General features: G+C 39.7%; 1 protein-coding gene across 2 annotated transcripts; it reads right to left on the bottom strand.

The window, feature by feature from the left end:
* Positions 1-3,419: 3,419 nt before the first annotated feature.
* On the bottom strand, positions 3,420-23,635 carry mxi1 (max interactor 1, dimerization protein). 2 transcript variants are annotated; one of them, XM_057325819.1, is made up of 6 exons: positions 23,320-23,635; positions 20,880-20,982; positions 18,143-18,172; positions 7,401-7,515; positions 6,210-6,399; positions 3,420-5,997 (listed from the first exon to the last, which is right to left on the bottom strand). In XM_057325819.1, the coding sequence occupies exons 1-6, from the start codon at positions 23,543-23,545 to the stop codon at positions 5,834-5,836; spliced, it is 828 nt and encodes a 275-aa protein (XP_057181802.1). In that variant the 5' UTR covers positions 23,546-23,635; the 3' UTR covers positions 3,420-5,833. The 2 variants fall into 2 exon arrangements, with proteins under 2 accessions (XP_057181802.1, XP_057181803.1); XM_057325820.1 differs by lacking the exon at positions 23,320-23,635 and adding an exon at positions 21,127-21,533.
* Between the last annotated feature and the right edge of the window lie 2,404 nt (positions 23,636-26,039).

Raw genomic sequence — 26,039 nt, 5'->3', positions numbered from 1 at the left:
CTGTTTCTGGCTGCGCCCTCCTTGTGATGTGACCAACGCACAACACGCCTCCGCTAAATATAGAAGCAGGTTTTATTTTCAGTGTTAGCAGCTCCAGCAACTCTTGAGGTTCTTCAGCTAGTCCTAGTTTAGATAGTGATTGTAGTGGCCTGAATGAGAAGAGCCATACACAAGAGTGACGTAGACAAGAGTCCACGCAAAGAGAGACAGACAGAGAGCGAGAGAGAGAGATTCATATTATCATAGCGTTCAAATTAAATTCTGGTTTTTCTATCGAGTGAATACAGAACCGTCTGTAAACTGTGACTGAAAATGGCCTAATCTGGTTAATCATTTTGTGGCAACTTAAAATAAATCATTTTCACTTCATTATTAGCATGAGTGTAGGCTGAGTCTTCCACTTCTCTGTTCTTAGTAAAACAGGTGATCTTCAAATGATGTTATTTAAGTGAGGTTCATTTTACACCTGTGTACACTGGAAGTTATTAGAAAATCTATTTGGCTGTACAAGTGATTTAAACTAATTTGAAATTACATTAAACTGAATAGAAAATATAGTTAATTATCTTATGAAAAGTTGAAATTGCTTACATTATTCTAATAAGTATTGAAAAAATTCCATTATATATTGATCCCATCATTTTCTGTGTACAATAATATACTTTAAATAAGAGTTAAATACCTTAATTTAGCTTTTAGGTTTCAGAATTATACTTAAAAATACTTAATGTTTAGAAAACTATTAGAAAAATCTACATATTTAATTGTATAGTCTGACCCTCACACAAAGTGATCATATGAAAAATAAGAAATTACACAGAGCATTAAATATAAAAAGCTGCAAATAAAAATGAGATATTTTGAAGAATTTAGAAATGCAGTTCTGGAGCACCTTTGACTACTAAGGTATTCAATGATGTTCCAGAACTGAAAATTGCTAACATTCTTCCAAATATCTTTCTTTGTGTTCATCAAAACAAAGTAATTTATACAGGTATGACATTACAAGAGGGTGATTAAATGTTTACAGAATGTTCATTTTTGGGGGAACTATCCTACATGCGGAAGAGGGGAAAACAAGAGACGTTTCTTAAAAGGTCAGCAGGTGGCAAGACTTCATGACTCTCAGCAACTTGGTCAATGATGTTGTCAAAGTCAATTCCAACAAGTGTCTCTCTCTTTCCGTTCACATTAACATGAAAGCCTGAGACAGTTAAGAAAGTCAAAAGTTCTTAAACCGTCAAATTATTGGCGTAATCAACAGGCGACAGCGTGCTATTTACAAAACGATAAAGTAATAAATAATTAATATATTACATTTAAAAAAGAATTTGTACACTGTAAAAATGCTGCAGTTTTGCAGCAGGTTTGCCAGTAACTTACTGTAGCTTTAATTACTACTTAATATACTTTTCAATTAGTACTGTTTTCAATTACTTTAATCAAAATTAAAACACTTTGAGATTCAAAATGAGCAAGAAGAGACTGGCATTAGCACAGCAACACTGCAAAAAATGACATTCTTCCTAAGCATTTTTCTCTTGTTTTCTGTAAAAAAAATTAAACTTCTTAAATTACGATACATTAACATAAGAAAAGTGACCCAAGATATTTAGTCTTGTTTTATGAAAGAAAAATATATAAACTAGGTAAGTTTATGCTTAAAACAAAATTGTACATTAAATCTACAGTAAGTTACTTGCAAACCTGCTGCGAATTACGGCAAAGTCTTAGAGTGTACATATTAAATTATTTTCAATATTAAACATAAACAATATTATAAACTGAGAGATAAACAAACATGTTTATGTTATTATTGTCTTAAAATGTAGTTATATCTAACAATAAAATAATTAATAAACCATTTATTTCAAAAACCCATGTTTACAGATTCAAAGTGTATATACCACTTCATGAGGTGGTAGTATGTCCTAAAAATAGCACACTAACTTACTACTCGTTTAGAAGTATATATATTTAGGGCATAAGTGTACAAACTGGGATAAGGCATCAGAAAGTTAGACTCTTGAAAAAAAGGGTCAGAGTCACCATAAGGCCCAATGTACCATGGGAAATAACATAGGGTATGTCGACCTCTAGATGGCGACAAATATTTATAATGAAAGATGATTCATTTTGTATTCTGACATCATGTCACACCAGACTGCAGACCCAATATCTTTAGACAAAATGTATTTTCTGTAAATGGGTTAATATTCGTTTTGGGAAACTACAATCTGTAATTGTATCTATAGTTTTAGTGTATATTTAATTGTGGTCATATGTAAACATATTGGCATAACAAATGTGCTTCCTTAATGATAACATAAATACAACATGGATTTCTACTCACAATAACTATAACAATAGCGTAATACAACGGTTTATTATATTACTCTATCAAACTGATAGTTTCAGTCCTGGCTGCTGAGTGGTTAAAACAGCCTTCCAGCTGTTTAAAGTGATAGTTGACCCAAATCCAATGTCCGATGTCATAATGTTTTAACCCTCACATCGTTCAGGATTTATATTTTTCTTTAGTGAAACACAAATGAATATATTTGAGAAATGCCGCAGTGATTTTGTGTCAATACAATGCAAGTCAATGGGGGTCAGTGTTATTTGGTTACCATTGTTCTTTCAAATAATCTGAATTTGAAGGGGTCATATTTTTCTGTATCTTTGGTGTGTTATAAGTTGCCCATGCATGTATTAGACATGTAAAATTGCAAAAGATGCATTCTACCTAAAAGCGAATGCTCACCCAGACCTGCCTGAAACGCCTCGTGTAACCACACCCCCACAAATCTACCTGAGATCGTGGTATGATTTGACTAAGACCACCCAAATGTATACGCAAGTAAGGTGGGCGTACCTGTCAGTACAGTTGCTTTGGAACCTGATGTTCCAAATATGGTAAGAGGCGTTACATTTCCGTCACACGCTTGCAGTATTCGACCAATCACTACACACTGGTTAACTGGCCAATCATAGCACACCTCGCTTTTCAGAGCTTTGTAAAAAATCTGCGCGTTTCAGAGAGGCGGGACAAAGAGGAGATACAAACATGCACGGTGTGTGAAAAATACAGAGTTTTTGATCCTTAAATCTTGATTGCATTACATCTAAAACAAACGATAATATTCGTTTTAGCCGTGTCATATGACCCCTTTAAGTTTGGGGTGAACTATCCCTTTAAGCCCATTATACATTAACGCCATGACACAAAACATCTAGCTAGCTACAGTGTGTATATCAATAAAATTAAGAGTTTTGTGACTGTCAGTCCACGTGTGTGCTTTGAGACCATTCATTTAATAGTGTACTCCTAAACACTGACAAAATGAACATATAGTATTTTAAGTGATTATTTTGGAAGGCTAAATGAGGAAATCACAAAAAACAAAGTCTTTTGGTCATTTTTTTGACAATCTCGGTGTTTATTGTAAGTATTGCATTTTAACTCACAGCTAGTATCAGAGTGCATGTTTACAAAGAATGGCCACAAGTTTATCAGGACCTCTATTCTCCCTGGGTGAAAAAGCTTTAGCAGACATCTAACAGATCATTTTACCCCGAGTCTCTCTGTGGACACCCGTGATGATATCGACACCATGCGTCTCATTACAAGGATAAGCTTAACATTTTTCCCTCAGTTCGGAGTGACAGATCAGAGACGTGGAAAAGCTGATGCCAGACCAGCACCACTTCTCTTGGAAGTTTTGTTGAATACAGGCCCAGATCTGTCTTATGGCCTCAAAAGGACACAGGCCATTCTCATAAATAAAAAATAAAACAAAACAAGCGCTGGCATCTCAGTATGGGTGCTGGCTTTAAATAGTGCAGATTTATAAACCAACAAAACATGAACAAAAACGAGAGCCAACACAACATGAAAGAAAACAAGTCCTCGGAGAAGGAGGTTCGTCTCTGGTTTGGCCTGGTGTTGAGAGAGCACCACGTTCAGTTCGACTCGAGCACTCCAATGTTTTGTTCTATGTACGTGAAAGTTATAATTTACAATGGAACAAAACAGTCAATTCTTAAACTCTCTAACATTTGGGGTGGGTAGAACTGCTCCACACATATGGGCCATTTCAGCAGCCAATAGCATTTGGTTGATGCTGGATCTGGAAACCTAGCAGATGTCTGTACTGCTCGATTGCAGGCAGAACGATTACAAATCAGACTTGGCTTTAATATGCACTAAAAAAAATCGGGAAAAATCACAAACGTATGAGTTTACAGTTTAGAAGCTCTAAGATGCAAAACAATGGGAATATTGAGATATGCAAGGATTGGAGATAATAGAACTGATGGGGGAATGGCGTTAAACGAAATAAGTCCGAACGAAATAAGTTAACCTCTTCTCCGATGCCGGATAAAGAGGAGGAAAATAAATATGACTTAAGTAACGTGGCTTAAGTCTGAATGCGTCTTTTCCCCACAAAAAGAAAAAAGTTTAACATACAGTACAGCAGGAAGCATGAGTGCGAAGCGCGTGGCGCGAAATGGTTTGCGACACGCACACGCACTCTACGTCCACAGCACACGATACTAGTAGTGGAATGCCTTTTAGCTTTAAAACTAATAAAATAATAAACAAAAATCAAATAAATAAAGAAAGAGTGCCACTCAGAGTTAGCATGCCTTTAACAGAGGTCCACGCTCTGGCGTTCACTCCTGTGTGTTCGATTTTTTAAGTACTTCAGTGTGTTCTTTCAATCTTTTGAAAATAAAGTCGTAAGATTTCTCGGGCAGCCACAGAATTGAAACTATTTCGCGTTTCATCCAGCATAATGAACAAGTAATACTGTCCATGCCACCGAACTCTCAGAGGAAGATAGTCAATCTTTGCAAAAATATAATTTAAAATGCACAAAACACAAGACATACAGCAACAGAGGCAATAGTTCTACCCATGGGTAACTACCTTTTTTTTCCAACTCGGTTTTTCGTTTTAACTTTCATTTATTAAACTATCGTATTTATGTACAAAACGAGCAAGCTGGCTTTGCTCTTTTGGACGGACACAAGTATTGTGTCTCAAGAGGAGGAGTGCTAATTGTGTGCATTCGACTACGAGAGATTTATTGCTTATTACTGCCAGAACAGACATCTATTTCAACGTCGTGGTGGGGTATTTTTCTATGGAGGGCTCTACGCGGTCGAGTGCAAGATCGCTGGGTTTTAGCTGCTGTGCGTAAACTGCTTCCGCAGTTTAAATGCACCAGAATTCCCGACTGGGATTGTTGTTTTCCTTTGTCTTTGATGAAACGTAGCAGAACATTCTGCTTTATTGGTTTTGTATCATGTAGCACCAATGACAGTCTCTCTCGCTGTCGAGCAGCGATGTTAACAAAAAACACATCAGATCAAATCAACAGGTTTGTTGATATGGAGATTTGGATGTCAGGCGTCTCAATTTGTACTTTTGATAGGTGTTGCTGAATGTGACCAGCTCACGACCCGTTCGTGTGAAAAGGGTTAAATACAAAACAACAATCAACTAACTTTTTTTTATAGCTTTCCTTTCGGAAAAAGGGGGTTAAGATACTCACAACTATCAGTCTACTGCTTGTTAAATCTCTCTTTTAGGAATATCTTAAATCTTAAAATCCAATTACATCACAATCACAGATTGTTTCCATCTCATTCATATTCTCTTACATTCAGGAACATAAACAACGAATCAGGCATATTCATTAGGGCTGGGACTGTGTTCTGGTCACCTGACTGCAATAAGAGTCTCTGATTGGTCGAGAAGGGGACAGGTGGGCTATGACTCGTTTCGAGGGCTGGGATAGTGCGCGTGTCGACGGTGAGCTTGTTTTTATGAGTTGAAGGCCAGTTTGATGCTGCAGGAGGAGTAACCCTCGTCGCTGGCAGTGCTCTGTAGACTGCTGTGGTCGTCCAGATCGCTGGTGCTGGCTGTGCTGATGCTGTCCAGCTCTCCGTGAGAGAATTCTGTGCTCTCTACGTCCACCTCCATCTCTTCTGCGTATGACCGGGAAAGAAAAGTGAAAGAAACATGTAAATCGAAAGTCAACATTTCTGTTGTATTGTGTACATCACATGGTGCTGAAAACAAAAGACGTTTTTGTCCCAGCATTTTACACTGTACAATAGCATTTTTGTAAAAAATAAGGTTCTAAAATGCAGCTCTATAGCTAGCGTGTGTGTGCTTATATTAAAACAGAGCTCCAAACCTTGGTCTGAGTCAGAGTGGTCGGATCGCTCGGAGCAGACAGTGGAGCCGACGCTGTCGGTGCGTATCCTCTCTCCCTCCAGCACGTCCCCGCCGGCCCGCAGCAGGTCCAGTCGCCTCTGGAGGTGGCGCTGGTCCCTCTCCAAATTATCCAACTGATGCCGAGATTTGCGCTCCACATCCTCCAGTTTCTACAGGAAGACAAATTACAGCGACTCAGGGATAATTACAGAAAATCGCTAAGGCACACACAAAAGAATTCACTGCAACTAACGCACCAGTAATGCGGGGAGTGTTGCAAGCCGGGCTCAAACTCACGCTGCCCGTACGAGCACCGATGGTTAGGCCGCCGGTGCTCCAACACGACTTTGAACTGATTCAGGGATGCATGTTTGTTTTGTCAGGCTCATGTGGCTGATGGATGTGTTTACTACAGTTCTGAATTCAGTTTGGATCAATAATTCCTCTGAATGTGACCTGGTAATACATTACGCAGAACCGTACAGCGTGACCAAGGATGAAACCACAAAGAGCCACACACACAACTGGTTGGGAGAGCTTAACCTGTTATGAGGGGAAAACCAGTCTGACATCAGAATGAAAACTAAACTGAAATTAACTGTTTAAGCACACGCATATTCTAAACAATAGAAGGCTTCAGTCAATACTGGTTGAAATGTTTTTACAGCAAAGCTTTTAAGTGACAGAAACTCATTAGTGTGTAACTTCCGTACGACCCAGGTATCTTTGTTGTTGCTATTCAAGTGTGTGTTTGCATGCATTGGTTTTGTTGGGAGATGTATCCAGGATGATCCAATGAGTTTCACAAATTTAGTAATTATCAACATTTTTCATTAATTTTTCAAATGTAATCATATGAAATTAGTATTCATGAGCCATATATTTGGTTAATTAAATTGTAATATAAGAAATGTAGGCAACGCTATTATTTTACGATAAGGCGTTATGTATGCATTTATAAATATACTTAATATAGATTTCATTTTTCATTTAAGACCAATAGAATCACGGACTGGAACACCATCTGATCAGATTCGAACTTGTGTTGCCCACGTGAGCGCCACAACCCAAAGCACAGGCGCATTAACCCCTAGGCCACAGCTCCAACATAATCCTAATAGAAGACCAACAGATCATAAGGACTTGTATATGTGTGAGCTCTTGAATTTACCTTTATATGTGCTTTGGCCTTGTTGAGTAGTCCCAGCGTGGTGTGACGGCTACAGTCTGGTCCCAGCGGGATGAGAGTCTTCAATCGCTCCAGACACAAACGAAGATGGGCTCGCCTAAAAACGCAAGAAAACCAAAACGTCAGCCTCATACACGCATACACACACGCCCTGGAAAAACCACAAGCAACATGCCGTGCCTGTATGGTTTCGTGGTTTTACGACAAACAAAACATTCTACAATAAAAGACAATACCACACTCAAAGACACACACACCCACACATGTGATTGACAACCTTTTTCAAATTGCATTTTAAGAAGTGCTTTAGGATGTCTCTATGCTGAAACAGACGTGAACTTCAGAATTTCCCATAAGTCCAACGCTGTTGGTGGCCTTTGGGGACACGCAGACGTTCTGTCTGCATTCTGCGAAAACATGTGCATGAACGTGGGTGATCAGTATCAGCGCATGTCTCGAAAATTGTGCCATTGAAGCTTTCAGCCCTAATTCCATTTGTGTTGTCTTATCAGCTATAAAGATGGCTGCTCTGTCTCTCTCACACACACACATACAGTCTGTCTGCCCAGTAACAACGGCGGTAGATTTATCACAAGCCTTATCACCACGTCTGCGCACCACAGAGAGGGCGCTGTTATCAGGACGCTCTTCAAACGCATATACTGTCTGCCTATGTGGAAGATGTTGATTGATCATCCTGGTGCGTTCATGGGACTGGGAAGCAGCCTGGTCTTTTAGAGAACATTGCAGCTAGTACTTAATACTGTAATGGGCCTCCAATTCGTCTTCATTGAACTCATCGCTAACCTACATCTATATCAACCAACCCAAATATCTTTAAAAACAGCTACCAAATCAACTGTCTCCAGGCATGACGGGTGTCACATCACACGCAGGAGTGCTCGCTGGGGCAGCTGTATATACATAGTATGTTTGCTTTAGTCTGTGTGTAGCATGATAAATGACTTTGTTTGAGTCACCAGACAGAAACTTTGATCACGATGTTTGTCTATTCACAGCTAAAGCAAAAAACAACACACCTTACATCAGAGTAGATCACGCACAATCCAGTTTCGTTTCCGCAGAACTAAAAAAAACCCTGAATACCTGAGAAATCTAAATGAAAACAAACCTGTGTTCCCAAATGCACAAAAGACAGACGTAAAAAGGTCTAGGAAGGGTGGTTTCTGTGTGTGCTTGAGTTACTATTAATAACTTGCAGCGTAAACGGCAATCTATCTGCAGAAGGATTATGTAACACGTGGGCCAGTGCTTCGACAAACATAGTGTTAGGATGACCCTCGATAGTCGTGGGTGTGTGCAGAATCTGTGCATCAAAGCTGGAAGCAGAATCTGTTTTTCTGGTCAAGATCTGGCTCTGGTAGATACGCTCCTCTCCGCATTAGTCATATAGAGAACTCGAATCAAACGTGCCTCTTACGCTTGAGCATGCTCAGACGTGTTCTCTCTAACACCCGGAGCAAAAATGTGTTTATGACAGATCTTCACATGACTAAATATATAAACACACACGCACATAGTCAGGGGTTGACATGATCGTGAAATTTAATTGTATGTTTGGTCACGCCAGCTTGCTGTCTAAGCTTTAAACACATACACCTCAAGTTATTTATCCAAATTAAACTTGGAATCATGCAACATAATGAAAAACAATTGTGGGTGCACACACAAAAGGCACAATTAATCTGCATTGTGAATGCAAATACAGGCCAACAGACAGATATAAAGACAGACAGACAGACAGAACTGAAGGATAGACAAACACAGACAGACAGACAGAACTGAAGGATAGACAAACACAGACAGACAGACAGAACTGAAGGATAGACAAAGACAGACAGGCAGACAGAACTGAAGGATAGACAAAGACAGACAGGCAGACAGAACTGAAGGATAGACAAAGACAGACAGGCAGACAGAACTGAAGGATAGACAAAGACAGACAGGCAGACAGAACTGAAGGATAGACAAAGACAGACAGGCAGACAGAACTGAAGGATAGACAAAGACAGACAGGCAGACAGAACTGAAGGATAGACAAAGACAGACAGGCAGACAGAACTGAAGGATAGACAAAGACAGACAGGCAGACAGAACTGAAGGATAGACAAAGACAGACAGGCAGACAGAACTGAAGGATAGACAAAGACAGACAGGCAGACAGAACTGAAGGATAGACAAAGACAGACAGGCAGACAGAACTGAAGGATAGACAAAGACAGACAGGCAGACAGAACTGAAGGATAGACAAAGACAGACAGGCAGACAGAACTGAAGGATAGACAAAGACAGACAGGCAGACAGAACTGAAGGATAGACAAAGACAGACAGGCAGACAGAACTGAAGGATAGACAAAGACAGACAGGCAGACAGAACTGAAGGATAGACAAAGACAGACAGGCAGACAGAACTGAAGGATAGACAAAGACAGACAGGCAGACAGAACTGAAGGATAGACAAAGACAGACAGGCAGACAGAACTGAAGGATAGACAAAGACAGACAGGCAGACAGAACTGAAGGATAGACAAAGACAGACAGGCAGACAGAACTGAAGGATAGACAAAGACAGACAGGCAGACAGAACTGAAGGATAGACAAAGACAGACAGGCAGACAGAACTGAAGGATAGACAAAGACAGACAGGCAGACAGAACTGAAGGATAGACAAAGACAGACAGGCAGACAGAACTGAAGGATAGACAAAGACAGACAGGCAGACAGAACTGAAGGATAGACAAAGACAGACAGGCAGACAGAACTGAAGGATAGACAAAGACAGACAGGCAGACAGAACTGAAGGATAGACAAAGACAGACAGGCAGACAGAACTGAAGGATAGACAAAGACAGACAGGCAGACAGAACTGAAGGATAGACAAAGACAGACAGGCAGACAGAACTGAAGGATAGACAAAGACAGACAGGCAGACAGAACTGAAGGATAGACAAAGACAGACAGGCAGACAGAACTGAAGGATAGACAAAGACAGACAGGCAGACAGAACTGAAGGATAGACAAAGACAGACAGGCAGACAGAACTGAAGGATAGACAAAGACAGACAGGCAGACAGAACTGAAGGATAGACAAAGACAGACAGGCAGACAGAACTGAAGGATAGACAAAGACAGACAGGCAGACAGAACTGAAGGATAGACAAAGACAGACAGGCAGACAGAACTGAAGGATAGACAAAGACAGACAGGCAGACAGAACTGAAGGATAGACAAAGACAGACAGGCAGACAGAACTGAAGGATAGACAAAGACAGACAGGCAGACAGAACTGAAGGATAGACAAAGACAGACAGGCAGACAGAACTGAAGGATAGACAAAGACAGACAGGCAGACAGAACTGAAGGATAGACAAAGACAGACAGACAGACAGACAGAACTGAACGATAGACAAAGACGGACAGACAGACAGAACTGAATGATAGACAAGACAGACAGAACTGAAGGATAGACAAAGACAGACAGACAGACAGACAGAACTGAACGATAGACAAAGACGGACAGACAGACAGAACTGAATGATAGACAAGACAGACAGACAGAACTGAACGAAAGACAAAGACAGACAGACAGAACTGAAGGATAGACAAGACAGACGGAACTGAAGGATAGACTAAGACAGACAGACAGACAGAACTAAACGATAGACAGATAGATAGACAGACAGACAGAGTAAATATTGATCGATTAGCCATGTAAGCATGGACATACACATAAACACACATCAGCAGTTTTATTTGTGGCAGTAAGACACATGGTTTCTCACGCAGATTCAGCACCTCGGCAAAAAAAAAAATCCGCAAACAAAAAAATCTGGAAGTGTTAGAGCACTTCATGCTTCCTGCTGCTGACCAACTTTATGGAGATGCAGATTTCATTTTCCAACAGGACATGGCACCTGCACACAGTGCCAAAGCTACCAGTACCTGGTTTAAGGACCATGGTATCCCTGTTCTTAATTGGCCAGCAAACTCGCCTGACCTTAACCCCATAGAAAATCTATGGGGTATTGTGAAGAGGAAGATGCGATATGCCAGACCCAACAATGCAGAAGAGCTGAAGGCCACTATCAGAGCAACCTGGCCTCTCATAACACCTGAGCAGTGCCACAGACTGATCCACTCCACGCCACGCCGCATTGCTGCAGTAATTCAGGCAAAAGGAGCCCCAACTAAGTATTGAGTGCTGTACATGCTCATACTTTTCATGTTCATACTTTTCAGTTGGCCAAGATTTCTAAAAATCCTTTCTTTGTATTGGTCTTAAGTAATATTCTAATTTTCTGAGATACTGAATTTGCGATTTTCATTAGTTGTCAGTTATAATCATCAAATTAAAATAAATAAACATTTGAAATATATCAGTCTGTGTGTAATGAATGAATATAATATACACGTTTCACTTTTTGAATGGAATTAGTGAAATAAATAAACTTTTTGATGATATTCTAATTATATGACCAGCACCTGTATACAGTATTGGGGTTGTGGGTTTACCTGGAAGTTTTTTTATTTAGTGTACAATTATTTCTCATGTGATAAATACTAGCCGCAGGATAATGCATCCAGTCGGTTGTTATTGCCGAATAAACCCCTTCAGTGTTATACAAGAACTGATTCTGATCATTCTGATATATGAGCCTTACACAATGACAGGCTGACTGTACATTGTCTGTTTTTAATTTTGATCATTATCATCAGCGAACTTGCTTCAGCTAAGTTAGGTTGTTAATTAGGTTGCTAATTTATACATCACCCTTATCAGATTCAAGATCTTTATTGTCATACAGTATGTACCTGTAAAAAAATATATTTTGCAGATGGGGTAGAAAAGCAATAAATATATAATAAAGGACAAACATAGAACAAAGATATATTGCAGTAAATATAAAAGAGAATAAAATAGAAAAGTTAATTTATAGTAAAAAAGTGGCCGTAAGTAGTATTTTTGTTAAGGAAAATGTATTTATTGATTTAGAGTTTCATCTTTAATTAAATACTGTATTAGTGATTTAAAAAACCCCTTTCATTGTGGTTTTTCCTGCCAATAGGGGGCGGTGTGGCTCAGCCGCGTGACATCATCAAATGCCGTTCTTTCTCTCGCTTCTGAGCTTTCAAGTGCACAAGTTAGTTTTGCAACAGGTTTATCACAAAAGTAGTAGCAAAAGTCAAGGCGAGAAGATTTGATACTGCAGTGACAGATTTGAGAGGTTGTAGATGCCTATTTGTGGTTGCAATTCAAATCTGAATCTATGAAAACGTGTAAATATGTGCTATGCATATGTATCTGCCAATGTATTTTGTAAATGCCAGTTTTTGCCAGCCACATTTGTGACTATTTTTCTGCAACTTCAAATTCAGAAGACAGATTTGTGAGTTTTGTCCACGAGTGCAAATCTCAACATTCAACTTCAGTTTTTTATTTTACAAGTTTTCACATTGGGGCTGTGAGTGTACATTTTAGTGTACAGGTACAAATACCTACTTTACAAGTTCACAAATTAAAATCTACATGCTCTCAAGTTTTGCTGCTGAAATACCGTCATAGATTCACATCTGATCAATACAACAGGACAGGACTGACAGCTTCATCTGGGTTACCAAGCCTCGTTTTATTTACAGACCTGGCTCTGCATTTCTATTATGATGTCGCAATGAGCAAATGTGTGGACGTATCGCAGTCAGATCCATACGGGTCCGGAGCTTTGAAAGCAGCACCGTACTCTCAGATTAAACCAGAGCAGTATCCTCCCACCACATAAACAGAGAGATGGGAGGCCATTATTGGTGCTAGTCTTCCGTTTTAGTGTAATCTACCCAAAACCAGGATGAAGTACATCGTATGGTTGACATTTAAAAGATGCACCAAACTAAAAGTGACACACACAACCTTCCAAACTCACACGTTCCCTTTAAACGTGGACAGAGCTTGTGGGAGGCATACGGAAAAGGAAAGAAAACGACAGTTACAGATGTGAAGTTAGCTGGGGGTTGTCAGGATGGAGTGAATGAAAGGGTAATACATATGTAGGAGATAGAAAGATAGTGGCAAAAAGACAGTTCAGACCGACACAGTGACGGCACTCTATGTAAACATGCTGTTCAACAATGAAGCCTTTGAGCCGTGCATGGGCAGAACCAATAACAGTTCTATGTACTGTATGACATAACGAAAGGGATAGAAAGAGAGAAGAGGGAGATAGATTGAGATCTTTATGGGGACTAAGACACACCCCTGGTAAAGCCAAGCACACACTACATGACTAAAGCTTGTTGCCCTTTCATCTTTAAGTTTGCACCACAAAGCCCCAGATCATAGCAATCTGACAGACCCTTGCGTTCTTGTATGTGACTAGTCACAGAAGCCCACTTCGAAACTGGTTTGAAATCTGGCTGACTAGGTATGTGCAACCGCCGATGAAATTGCGAGATGCAAAAGAGCGAAAGAGGAAGGCAAGGCAGTGGGAAGTAGCTACCAAAGAAAAACAACATCAAACAGCCTACATCTCCCCAACCACAGCCTCATCCTTATTCCTTTTCTCATTCTGTGCAAATTAATGTAAGAATGACCGCCAACCCTTTCTCAATGCTGTTTTTTGCCAAGTTGATCAACTCTTGTATTGCTATGTGCAATATTGTCTGTGTGAGAATGAATTGTGGAAGCATATCTATAGTCTGGAAGCAGAAAATTTCAGAAAACTGGTGCACAAAGTCTACATGCAGTAGTCATGTAGTGTGTTCGGTTTAAAAGGAACATAGACAAACACACCGCACACAAAAAGATTTGGTCTTGAGTGGTTGCATTCAGCAGCAAAAAAGCACGTACATACAGTAACAGCTGTGATGGAGCAAGGCCTGCTCTTGCCCATCAGTAGCACATGGATTAATTCACACGTGCCGAGCTGTAATCTGCTCCACGCAACCCAGACCAGCAGACCCCACTCACATGCCCACAGTTTAATGTGAGTAGTCACGTGATTGCTGCCCCCATCCCTAAAGCTCCTGCAGATGGTCCTGTGCATGAAAAAACATGAATTCTTTACGCACTATTGCATGAGTTCCATTTGGACACAAGGTTGTCGACAATTTGGGTTGCAATCTAATAAACATGGAGTGATCCCATAAACAGACTGGACGAAATGAGACAAGACGACTCAACACGAACACAAAAAAATGCATTTGCAGTGGTCGTAAATAAGGAAACAACAAAAGAACTCTTCCGTAGCGATCAGATCAAAGGCTATGACACACAAAGCCAGAGATCCCGAGTCCAGATTAATGAAGCTGGTCAGGATTGGACGACCTTCAGGGTCTCTACTAATTGGATGGCTTGTTAGCGTGGCTTTGTCTAGCTTGGCCTGATGAATCTCTAAGACAAATAATACTTAATATACAAATTTCAAACCTGTATGACTTTCTTCTGAAGAACACAAAAGAAGATACTGTATTTGATGACATATTTTTATAATCAGGTTTTGAAGGTGTTGCTGATGATGTCCAAATGACTATTTAATTCAGGAATGTTGTATGATTCCTAGTTGTAAGATTCTCAGCCTGTAATTCAAGAATTGGGTTACTCAAAACTAGTGAAAAAAGGCTAAATATGTTGGGTGTGTAGCAAACAGACCTTATGGTGGCATCAAGGATGTGAGTCAGTTTGTGTTGTCTTTGTTACCTTATCCACCATTAGCCACGCATGTTGTGTTTCCAAGAAGATGGTGTTCCTGTATGCAACAAAACAGCGTGTTCTTTTACACAGAACACTAAATGTAGGGCAAGGGAGGGAAGTGGTAACCTCCGATTCTCAAACGTCCTCTCTCCTGACAGACAACTGCCATAGGGGTATGTGCCCTTCATGTCTGACTCATCCAACCACTCTGAGCTTAGTCAACCTTGCAGACCATGAGTGTGTATTTACACCTTGCGAACATGCGCCAGCACGTGCGTGAGCCCGTATGCAGTTAATTGCTTGACCAAAGATCTCGCTTCCTAAGCTGCTTTTGCTGGCCAAGAAAAGCTTAAGGCATCAAGTCGGAGAGAACAGCCCGTTCTAGCTTCCCCTGGGAATTCCGGAAACCCCTCGAAGGGAAGGGGAACGTTCTGACTCGGGCTTCCTTTGGTACACAGGGATGCTGACGTGTAAGGTGATCATCTGTGAGATCTTGAATACGTCATAACGGCTTCTACCAACACTTTCCTCGTGATTCTCTTTGTGGGTGGAAGTGTGTTGTTGTCCGAGCTCCTCTATGTTCGGAAAAGATCTTTTCTTGGGCCGGCTGTCTATTTTCAGTAAACCAGCTTGGCAGCTTTATTCCTGAGCCTTTGCATTCCTGTCAAACGCTCCACGGCCCACACAATCACAACACACAAGTGAACAAACCCTCAAATACAGCCTGTAGTGAACATCTCACCCATAATTAAAAATAAAATCAGCGATATCAGAACATTTCAAATCTTCCTTTGCCCTAAATACTTTAGAAAATTTTGCAACTTATAACCCCAGTTCAGGAAGTTGAGGCTCACCGCACTTGTTCAAAGACACCACGAGATCAAACGACAGCGGCGCCTTCATGTGAATGCACGTGTGTTATCTGTCTATGTGTTGCGGTTCGCGAGAGGCCAGAATGTGGTCACGAGGCTTTCATATCCATCCTCTTCCTTTCAGTTGCTCAAAAACAAAGTTAGCTATCTCCTGCAAACTGAAAGCGAAGGTTGCGGCTAAAAGACACAAAATGGCCACCGGCTGCTGCTCAAAGGTTCCAGGAAGAATATTCCCTCATACATTCATACAGATTTACATTGTGTGGCTCATTTTAAAGTCCGCTCAACATCCATGAAGGACACCCTTTGAATGGAAATGAGTTTAAGGTATTGAAATTTTGAATACTCAAGTCAGGGGGAATACAGTTTGGCACAGGGTGCGGCTGCTGACTGTACATTCGTCATGGTATTTTGTAATATTTGTTTGTCCTGACATTAAGGCCTGTTCCACCAGCCCGGTCCTCTTTATCCGCTTCAAACCCACACAACCCCACGCCTGCACTCTGACAACCCTTCACATATTATCTGACAAACCCAGCTGGCATGGGAGGAGATGACTTTAAATTCGCTTGCATACACACACACACACACACACACGCACACACGTCTGGTTTATTATCCCCATGGGGACACACGCACACACACATCTGGTGTTTTTAAAAAAGCCTTATCACCTAAAATGGTTATTTTGATTCACCAATGATTCAGAACAATTCTACTTTGGATTGAGGATGTTTCCCATCTCACCATATAGCATGCAAACAGACGTAACGCTCCTTGCTTGTGTTTCTTAATAAAAGTTAATAGAACTGACCTCCGGGTCTTCATATAGACATTCACAAAGCAGTTCCTGTTGTTCTAGACGAAGTTATTTTGAGTCTTTGAAGTGGAGCCTCCCATATTTGCATGCGCGGAGCCTAAACAGCAGGACCCCTCACTGTGGGTGTCTAAAGCTTATCAGATCTAGGCACTCATGAGCCTGGAACATACCATCATCGGTAAACACTCACACGTTATGCTCGCTCTCCAGATGCGGTGGCGATTACAAAGAATCACACTTTATTCTGCTAATAACAAACACCTAGCGTGATCGTTTGCGTCATTATGTATATTTTCTTCCTGTTATGCAACTGACCTTGTGCGACGCTCTATGCAAAGTACGTATGTAAAGCGAGTATATGTTTTCTGCAATGTCCCTGCGTTTTAAGGTAGCAATGGTTAAGTGGGATGGAGGCGCGGAGGATTGGTATACCTTTCCCTTAGATCAGTGGTTCTCAAACTTTTTCATTGTAAGGCCCCCTTTGTGTAGAGTGCATCACTTTGCGGCCCCCCAAATAAAGACTTATCTTAAATGTAACATTTTTATTTAAACAAAAACATATTCGGTTATACAATGCTGAAACATCAATTCTTTTGTCTGGTGGTCTTATTTTTCTGATGTTTGATTGCATAAAATCTATGATCAATTTCTATATTTCATAAAATGCCACAAAATCTGTGGCCCCCCTGGATCCATCTCGGGGCCCCCCAGTTTGAGAACTACTGCCTTAGATTAGTACAGCCGGGTCACCTCTTCATTTCACTTTTAGTCACCTGTTGCTGCAGGGATAAGCTAAGAAGAACTTCTGTTTTGGTGTTCTCAAACATCCTGTTTGTCTTGCATAGGTTAGTTTTTTTACTTATTACTTCACTTTTTAACTTCACAGAGCAAATCTGTGAGAACGCAAAACGTACTGTTGCGTTACAGGAAAGCACGTCGTCTGCTTCCATTTAATCAAAAAGCTAATGACTGAGTTACATCACAATTTTTAAGTCACAAAGCACTAAAGTAAACATTATCATATTGTGACGCAGATATCAATATATTATAATATACTGTATAATATACTATTATATAATATACTGCTGATCTTTTTGCTAAATTGCTTCAAGTTGAGTCATGGTGCTATTGTAGCTCCAGAAGTTTAAAAATGACACGCTACATATCCTCAAACTCTGATGAGCGGGATAATATGCATCCATCCGGTTGTTATCGCAAAATAAACAGTGTCTGGAGCCACCCCATAAGGATTTATTTAGCTATAACAACTGGCAGGATGTACATAATGTAAAGTTTTAATATAAAATTAAATTAAAAAAGTACTCACCGATTTTTCTCCAGCTCATTATGTGTGGACCTACGAAAAACAAAGGTAGAGGAAAAAATGAGCAAACATACCAACTCGGTTGTTTGTTGATGTACTATCTGCAATAAACCTGTAGCCACTTATATCTGCATAACCCTCATAATAAAAAACACGCTAATTTCTCAACAACCTAGCTCCTGAATTAAACATCGGCTCTTGTCAGGACATCAGAGAATATGCAAGTGGACAAAAGCCCAGTCTCTTGTAAAGAACAATACGTCTCATTAAAGGTTCCAATGGATTTACTAATTAATCTTTACGGGCGATGAACCGAAGTGCTTTAACCGGGGATTTATAAAGATTCCTCTAAATGTCCCACATCACTGCAACTCTTTGTGCGCAGAGAAAAGACAGAGAACTGAAGTGTGCAGAGCAGAGACGCAGCACAATGCCTGGCCTATATCGGAGCACGTGAGAAAGCTCTCTTCGCCGTACAATGAGTGAGTGCCAGTGGATGTTCCCTCTCTCTCGCCCTCTCTCTCTGTCTGAGAGCACGAATCAGTGTTATGTTAATAATGTAAAGTGAATCAGCCGTCCCCAAGAGGCTCTTTGTGTGGCAACATACTGAAAGCTCTAAATGGCTGGCCGAATCGTGCATGGCAATGCTGTTGCAGGGGCACCATGACGTGGCAGCGAACCCCTGAGTCTCCGTGGGTCATGTGACCACTTCCCATTACCGTCGACGATTAACACCAGAAGGGTGTTTTTAGATGTCCTGTAGCTGATCTGATAGCTTTGTGCTTCTGCACGGTAGGATGTGCGAGAGCTCGGGAGGATAAAAGGAATGCAACAAGGGAGGCAAAAAAGGTGTTTTTGCAGCTCTTAATAACATGTTACAGAAAGAAAAGCGTCAAGAGACATGTTTTGTAGCAATGATGTTTCACATCTTGTGCTTCGATGCACTAATACGTGGGTTGTCCAAAAACGCAGAAGACGACAAAATAACAAAAACTGTTTTCAACGTATGCAAAAACATACTGTACATATAATCATTCCATCAGCCTGAATCGACCTGAATAAGGTGAACCTCCCGGTCACCCTCTCAGGCATGCCGAGAGATCAGATAGGGCTTCCCTTACATTCCTTCCATCAGTGCTCACTTTGTGTACAGTAACACAGACCTGAGATCAGTCATCAAGATGTCTGATGCTCAGAAGTGCAGCAGGAGCTCTCTCTTCATCCTACACAAGTGCACAACCTGTCTCAAAACGTATTGGTCTGCCTACACCGACAGCATTTTAAAGCAACACAAAATCTAATGTGCGCATATGAAGCCCAAAAAATGCTGTCTAGTTAGATAGTTAACTAGGTTTAGTTAACAAAACCAATGTTTTATGAAGGTTAAGGTCAATGGCTATTAAATAAGTACTCTAATATTATATAATAAGCCAGTTGATTAGATTTAACGGTAACACTTTACAATAAGATGCTATTAGTTAACATTAGTAAATGCATTAGCTAACATTAGCTAACAATGAACAATTTCGTTTTTCAGCATTTATTAATCCTTGTTAATGTTAGTTCATGTCAATACAGCTATTCATGTTAGTTCAAGGTGCATTAACTAATGTTAACAGTGACAACGTTTGATTTTAATAATGTATTTATAAATGCTGAAATTAACATGTAGTAATATTAATAAATGCTGTAGAAGTATTGTTCGTTGTTAGTTCATGTTAGCTAATGCATTAAATAATTGTTAACAAATAGCACCTTATTGTAAAGTGTTACCGATTTAACTTGAGGTTTATAGCTGTAAATGTTATCCTTATTCTACCATTTATAAATAAATAATTTTGCAATGAAATACACAGAAGCAAGGGTAACAAATACATCGAGCGTGACAAATGCGTCTTTTATAGACGGTTTAAAACGCTTGTTGGGTGGTATTATCATTTTGTTACAGCCTTTTAGCTTAAAATGAACCGTGATAGCTTTTAAAACATGTTTTGAAGACGAATAACGGGGGATATAATTAAATAAAGACGCCTCAGGCTGTTCACCTTGGCTGCCAGAAAACAACAGTTGCTGTAAATAAGCGCCGTGTGTTTAAGGGCCCGGTGTAAAATTAAACCCCCCTCGCGAGAAACAAAAAGCAGCAACATAAATACATTACACGATTTGGAGAATAGAAATTGAATGCAGGCGAAACTAACACCGCTGCGTCACATACATTTAGACTTTCGGTTCAAACAAAGCGAAACCCCGTATTGTGTAAAGACGAACACAGGACGTGAGTTTTCGCACGGTCCCTAACCTCAACGCTGCAGCAGTCCCGTTTGACAATCAGCTGATGAGAGCTCCCCTCCCCTCCCCTCCCCTCCCCCAAAACAAAACAAACAACAACATAAAAAGAAAGAATATCGCGTATTTACAAGCTACAATGCTATTTCGTCCATATGGTTTCCATGAATTCAAAATACATGTTCAGCTATAATCAAACGTCATGCATAGTGTTAAACGTATACATTGTTTAAAAACGCCACCAAAGCCAACCGGAAATTAAAATAGGTTGAATTACAAAGAACAACTGCGTCAGAAAATACAGCAACAATGATTCAAGCTTTTATTTTCCAATGAGATATTTTGACAGATGTCATAGCAGTGTGATCCATACACACGTCTCTGGCTTTGCTCCAATAGTTTTTCCCCTCACTTTATAGAAGTAGTAAAGAGAAGATTCCGATCATGTGCTTACCTGTTGTGGTTGTTGTTGTACTTTTTATTACGGAATTTTCTTTGTCTCTGGTAGCTGGAGTCCTGAATAGACGGAAAGGTCGACGCATATCCGTGTTCACACTCTGAAAAAATAAACCATCAGAAACTTATCACACCTCTGACCACACATCAGTCACAGGCCAATTCCCTTTAAATACAACGTAACGTTACAATCCAAAATACAGTAAAGAGACATTTGACACGTGATTGAACTCTTTTGAATGTACCTCTATCTCTCCTTTCTATATATTCGGCTGCTTCCAGTAACCTCTGGATATTCAGCACAGCAGTCATCCTTTGAATAAATCTAGAAATGCTTTTTGTCTGATATGTGATCACGATGACTATCGCTATCGCTTTGAAAACGAAAGCATTGAATATTTCTCCGATGGTTTACAGGGTAAATTGGTTGTTTCAATGTCTTGAAAAGAAGACCGAGATATTTCCTACAGTGTTAGCAAGCTAGTTACAGAAAATTCTGGCACAAATAAAATAACCGATGCCTCAATATCAAAGTAGCAAAAGTGCTTTAGTAAAACTGTCGACTACAAAGTGTACAAAATGAATAGAAACAGGTACAAAAGTCCGCGAGAGCCCTGCCTGCGAAGTCCCTGGTGCTTGCGCTTATTTCTCCTCCCCCAGTATTGTTTACCTACTGTTTTAACAGCTGAGCGGACAGAGATCGCGACGCAAGGCGTTATGGGAAATGTAGTTCTGTGGCCAACGGGCCCTTTAACTCTGAAAGGACAGCCTGGTTTAAAGTCCCGTCTGTGATAGAGCAAGCCATATATATTTCATCGCTAAAACTTTGTTTAGATTTTAAAACGCAAAGCAATCAATAATCTTAGTTATTTTCTTACAGTTTCGTACAAATATAGCAAATTATTCACACATATTTATGGTAATGTATTCAATTTAAATGTCACACATTCTTACACGTAAGGGATTTAAACAAGTGCATCTCTATATTACTATAGCACTACTATAGTTTAAAATATCTTTAATAATCCCAAAACTGCATCAACTAGGATATTGACTATCTATTCGAATGATTTTTATTTAAAGAGCATAACAAAACTAGAAAATACTAATTACTTTATACATGTCCACCATTTCTACCTCTTTAACCTTTACAGATCTGAAAAAAACACAATTTTATGAATCCCTGATGTTTCTAGGTCTTAAGTGAATACGTTTGTGAATTAAAGGTGTTCAGATATCTCATTGACGACTGTTATTATACGCATTTTACGGTTTCTTTCCTTTTTTTGGCTACACTTCAACTCCCACAAGCCCCCGCTTTCAGTCACACTCAAGCCAGGCCCAGCAACATATGACATCACATCATCGCAGCTCCTCGATTGGTCAGAGCCCCTAGTGAGTGAACGCCAACGCAACGACACTGACCAATCAGTGTAGCGCAGAGTGCGCCATGTGGATGTCATGTGAACACACCCCTTAGGAAACCGGAAGGCAACATTCAGAACTCTGAAGTAGAAATCTGCAGACCTCAAGTAAAAGTTGATTGTTTCTCGATGAAATTCTGTATCGTTTTTCAAAATAGCAATGAACACTATTGCACAAGAATTAAACGAATTAAGAGTAAAATCAAGATCTAAATATATCGTTTCTAAAATGCTGTATTAAACTACATATTATGATTTTTATACAGTTAGGTAACATTTCGCCACAAGTAGATATTTTCTCTAAAGTTCTATACGTCCTCGCTATTAAACTTTTTCGAAATACAAACAAAGAATAATTTTCCATTTTATGGCACTCACTTTTATACTTACGCTTTAATTAAATTACATGAAACGTTGTCTCCTACAGCAAAGGGGTGACGTCAGCGTGTGTATTGTGCCAGCGTTGTTTATTTATTTATTTACTTGTTTATTTTCCTCGAGAGAAAGGAACAGAGGTGGCAAACAGCCTGGCAGGTCTCATTGCTGAACAATGCCAGAATTCGAACTGCCCCACATGACAGTATGCCAGGTCGGAACAGCCAACCTGTGATTTGGGGGTTATTAACTGCACTGTGTTTTTTCCTGTTTTGTGTTTCTGGCGCATTAAATAAAATATAGACATAGAATTTATATAAACCTGTGCATATACCGCTGAAATATAACCCTGTGATAGACAAAAACAAGTTGGGTTGCTTAGGTTGCATTACATTTTAATGCGTATTTAAAACACGTTAAAAACTATAAAGGTGCTCCTCGTTTGCATGGAAACTCGATCCTTTAAAAGCATCGGGGCAGAAGTGCATCGCATATTGGGGCACATTGCACATGTTCCTCGTCTACTTGGCTGACTGTTCGTTGAACTCAATCCTTTGTTGTCTGTTGACAATGAAGCAGTTTTTCTGCATTAAGCAAAGGGGTCAAAAACGTTCACAAGTGCACCAGAATTTCACTTACTTCCATCTTTCCTCTCGGCGCTCTCAATGTAATTGGCCGCCTCCAGTAAAACTTGCACGTTTTTCAGAAAAGTGTTAATGACGGAAGAGTCTGTGGAGTTGAAGACGTCATTGAAAGGACAACTAACGTTAGACATCTCAAAATCCTGCTGATCCAAAGAGGTTTCGGACTCCAGGAATACATCTTCAGCCTTCACGTCACCTCGTTGCCTTTCACTCCTCACCATTTTGTCCCCGTGCTATGAATAGAGTTTGAAGTAGAACTGTGTGAGAGTTATTGTGGCGTGCTGCGATCACTGGATCTACTGAATAAATGAGAGGAACGAAATGGATGAGGAGAAAAACACATGCGCGTCCGGCTGGGTCCTAGCGCCGGCGCCGCGGACTCGTGTCACGTCTACAATGTCCCAAACAATGATGTAATCACCTTGGGCCAGTTTCCAAGTAAAGAAAACTACTCCCACTATTTAAACACATTTCCATGTAAATGGAACACCATATAAACATTATTATGCATGGTGAAAGTAAAAAAATCTATTTCAAATGTAAAATCAAGATTGGCTTATAGAAAGCCAATCATTACTTGTAATTAGAGAGACTGTTAAAAATAAATACATGAATAAATGAATGAACGAATAAATAATTAAACGACCCAAAACAGGTTCAAGTGGTTTTAAGCTAATAGATAACCCCTTGAGCAAGATCTGCTAGAAAAACTTGTTACCTATTCAATGGAGGCCAGGTTTTATTGTTTTTCATCATGGAATGAAACTATGAAAGGCCTACTCGCCCATAACAGCAACTCATGTCTGTAAGCATTGACAGCAGCACTACAACATTATTATCAAGAGTGGAATATGTTTCAAAGACTCCCGTGCACCGGGAGGGCGGAGTGGGTCGAGTTCGTTGTCCGTTCCCTGCGGTCTTTGACTTTTTTAGCATGGCAGCCTTTTACCCGCACTAGCACAAGGGGCTCGCAGAGCTCAGCTCTCTGCAGCACTTCAAAGCTAGTGCACTGGACTGCAGCCGTTTGATGTGAAGTTCACAGGAAACTTGAAAGTGGAAAGCACAAGAAAGCCGGTGAGCTCTACGTCTAAAAAGAGAGAAATTGGTTACGTGGCCTTCAACCCAATGTGGATGCGTGCTAGTCACCCACCTCATAATGCTGCAAAGCATTGTGGGTGTCTGTCAAAGAGAGAAGAAAGGTTTTTTATATTGAGACTGGTACATCAGTCAGGTAATTTCGTCCTTGAGATGGTTGTTGACTTAGGGTGCTTTCACTCGATCTTTAGCGGTGGACAAATTACCGTTTGCTTTGGTAATGCATATGCCTGATCTTATTGTGAATGATTAATCTGTGTTTTCCAACGCATTATTCCAACGCATTAATATGATATCACTGAGACCTCATTATTAAATAATGACCAATGTACTTGTAAAATAATGTACAAAAACAATTGTGGAAACTTACATTCACCCTTGCCATATACAGTGTCCACTCATCAAGATCCAGATAAACAAAGTGCCTACAATTTTTCTCATTGCATATCCTGTTTTTTTTCTCCAGTAAATGTCACATTACGGAAATAAATGTTTTGTTAACGGCAGTTTGTGTTTACAATTACAATACAATTTCCTTCAGAAGCAAAATGACGGTAACACTTTACAATAAGGTTGTATTTGTTAACAATAGTAAATGCATTAACTAACATGAACTAACAATGAACATTATGGATTTTCAGCATAAATTAATCCTTGTTAATGTAAAAAAAGTATTAGTCAATGTTGAAATGAAAATGAACTAAGATAAATAAATTAATAAAAATTAATAAAAGTATTGTTTACGGTTATAGTTCATTTTAGCTAATGCTAATGCATGCCTTATTGTAAAGTGTTACCAAAATGACCTAAGATATTATGTCTTGTTTTTTTTAAATACCAAAATTAAGTGAGCTTATGCTTAAAATAAGAAAAATATCTTTCAGTGGGGTAAGAAAAATATTCTTGTTTTTTTCCCTTTGAATTAAGATTATTTTTTGTACCCCATTGGCAAAAGTTATTCTTGTTTTAAGCATGAGCTCACTTAATTTTAATACATTTTTCAGAAAACAACAATTAATATCTTAGCTCACTTTGCTTGATTTAATATTAGATATTTGTGACCCAGTCTGTGAAAACCCAGCTAAAGTACATTTTTTTGTTTTCATTATCTCAGAATTAGATTTTGAGACTTAAGCCTGGTTTTCACAGGCAGAGTCACATTTGTACTAGACAAAAATACTACATCCTATTTTTTTGTCTAAATGTAAATAGAGTACCTCAGAGACTTTTTGCATGCAAACCCCGGAAGCTAGTTAGCATTTTAGCACGTCCATCGCCCTTGAGTCTATGGGTTTTTGGTAAATTGCCTGAAATAAGATCTGTGGTTAACAGAACCCCTTAATCTATGGCATAAAACACACCAGTTATATCCCTCTTGTGAATTTTCAAAGCTATATTGTGTCTTCCCTGTTGAAAAAACAGCATATGCTGGGTTAGGTATGTTTTGATGCTGGTTTGACCAGCTTAAACCAGTTAAGGACCAGCACACGACCAGCTTAAACCAGCACAAACCAGCATCAAAACATACCAAACCAGCATATGCTGGTTTTTTCAACAAGTTGCTTTTTCAAGTTGCTAAAAGCGACTACACCCTTAGATGTCATCACTCAAGTAAATCTC

The sequence above is a fragment of the Triplophysa rosa genome, linkage group LG25 (genome assembly GCF_024868665.1).
Source record: "Triplophysa rosa linkage group LG25, Trosa_1v2, whole genome shotgun sequence".
In the NCBI taxonomy this organism is placed as follows: Eukaryota; Metazoa; Chordata; class Actinopteri; order Cypriniformes; family Nemacheilidae; genus Triplophysa; species Triplophysa rosa.
The sequence above is the reverse complement of the archived record's forward strand: the minus strand, read 5'-3'. Positions and strand labels throughout refer to the sequence as shown.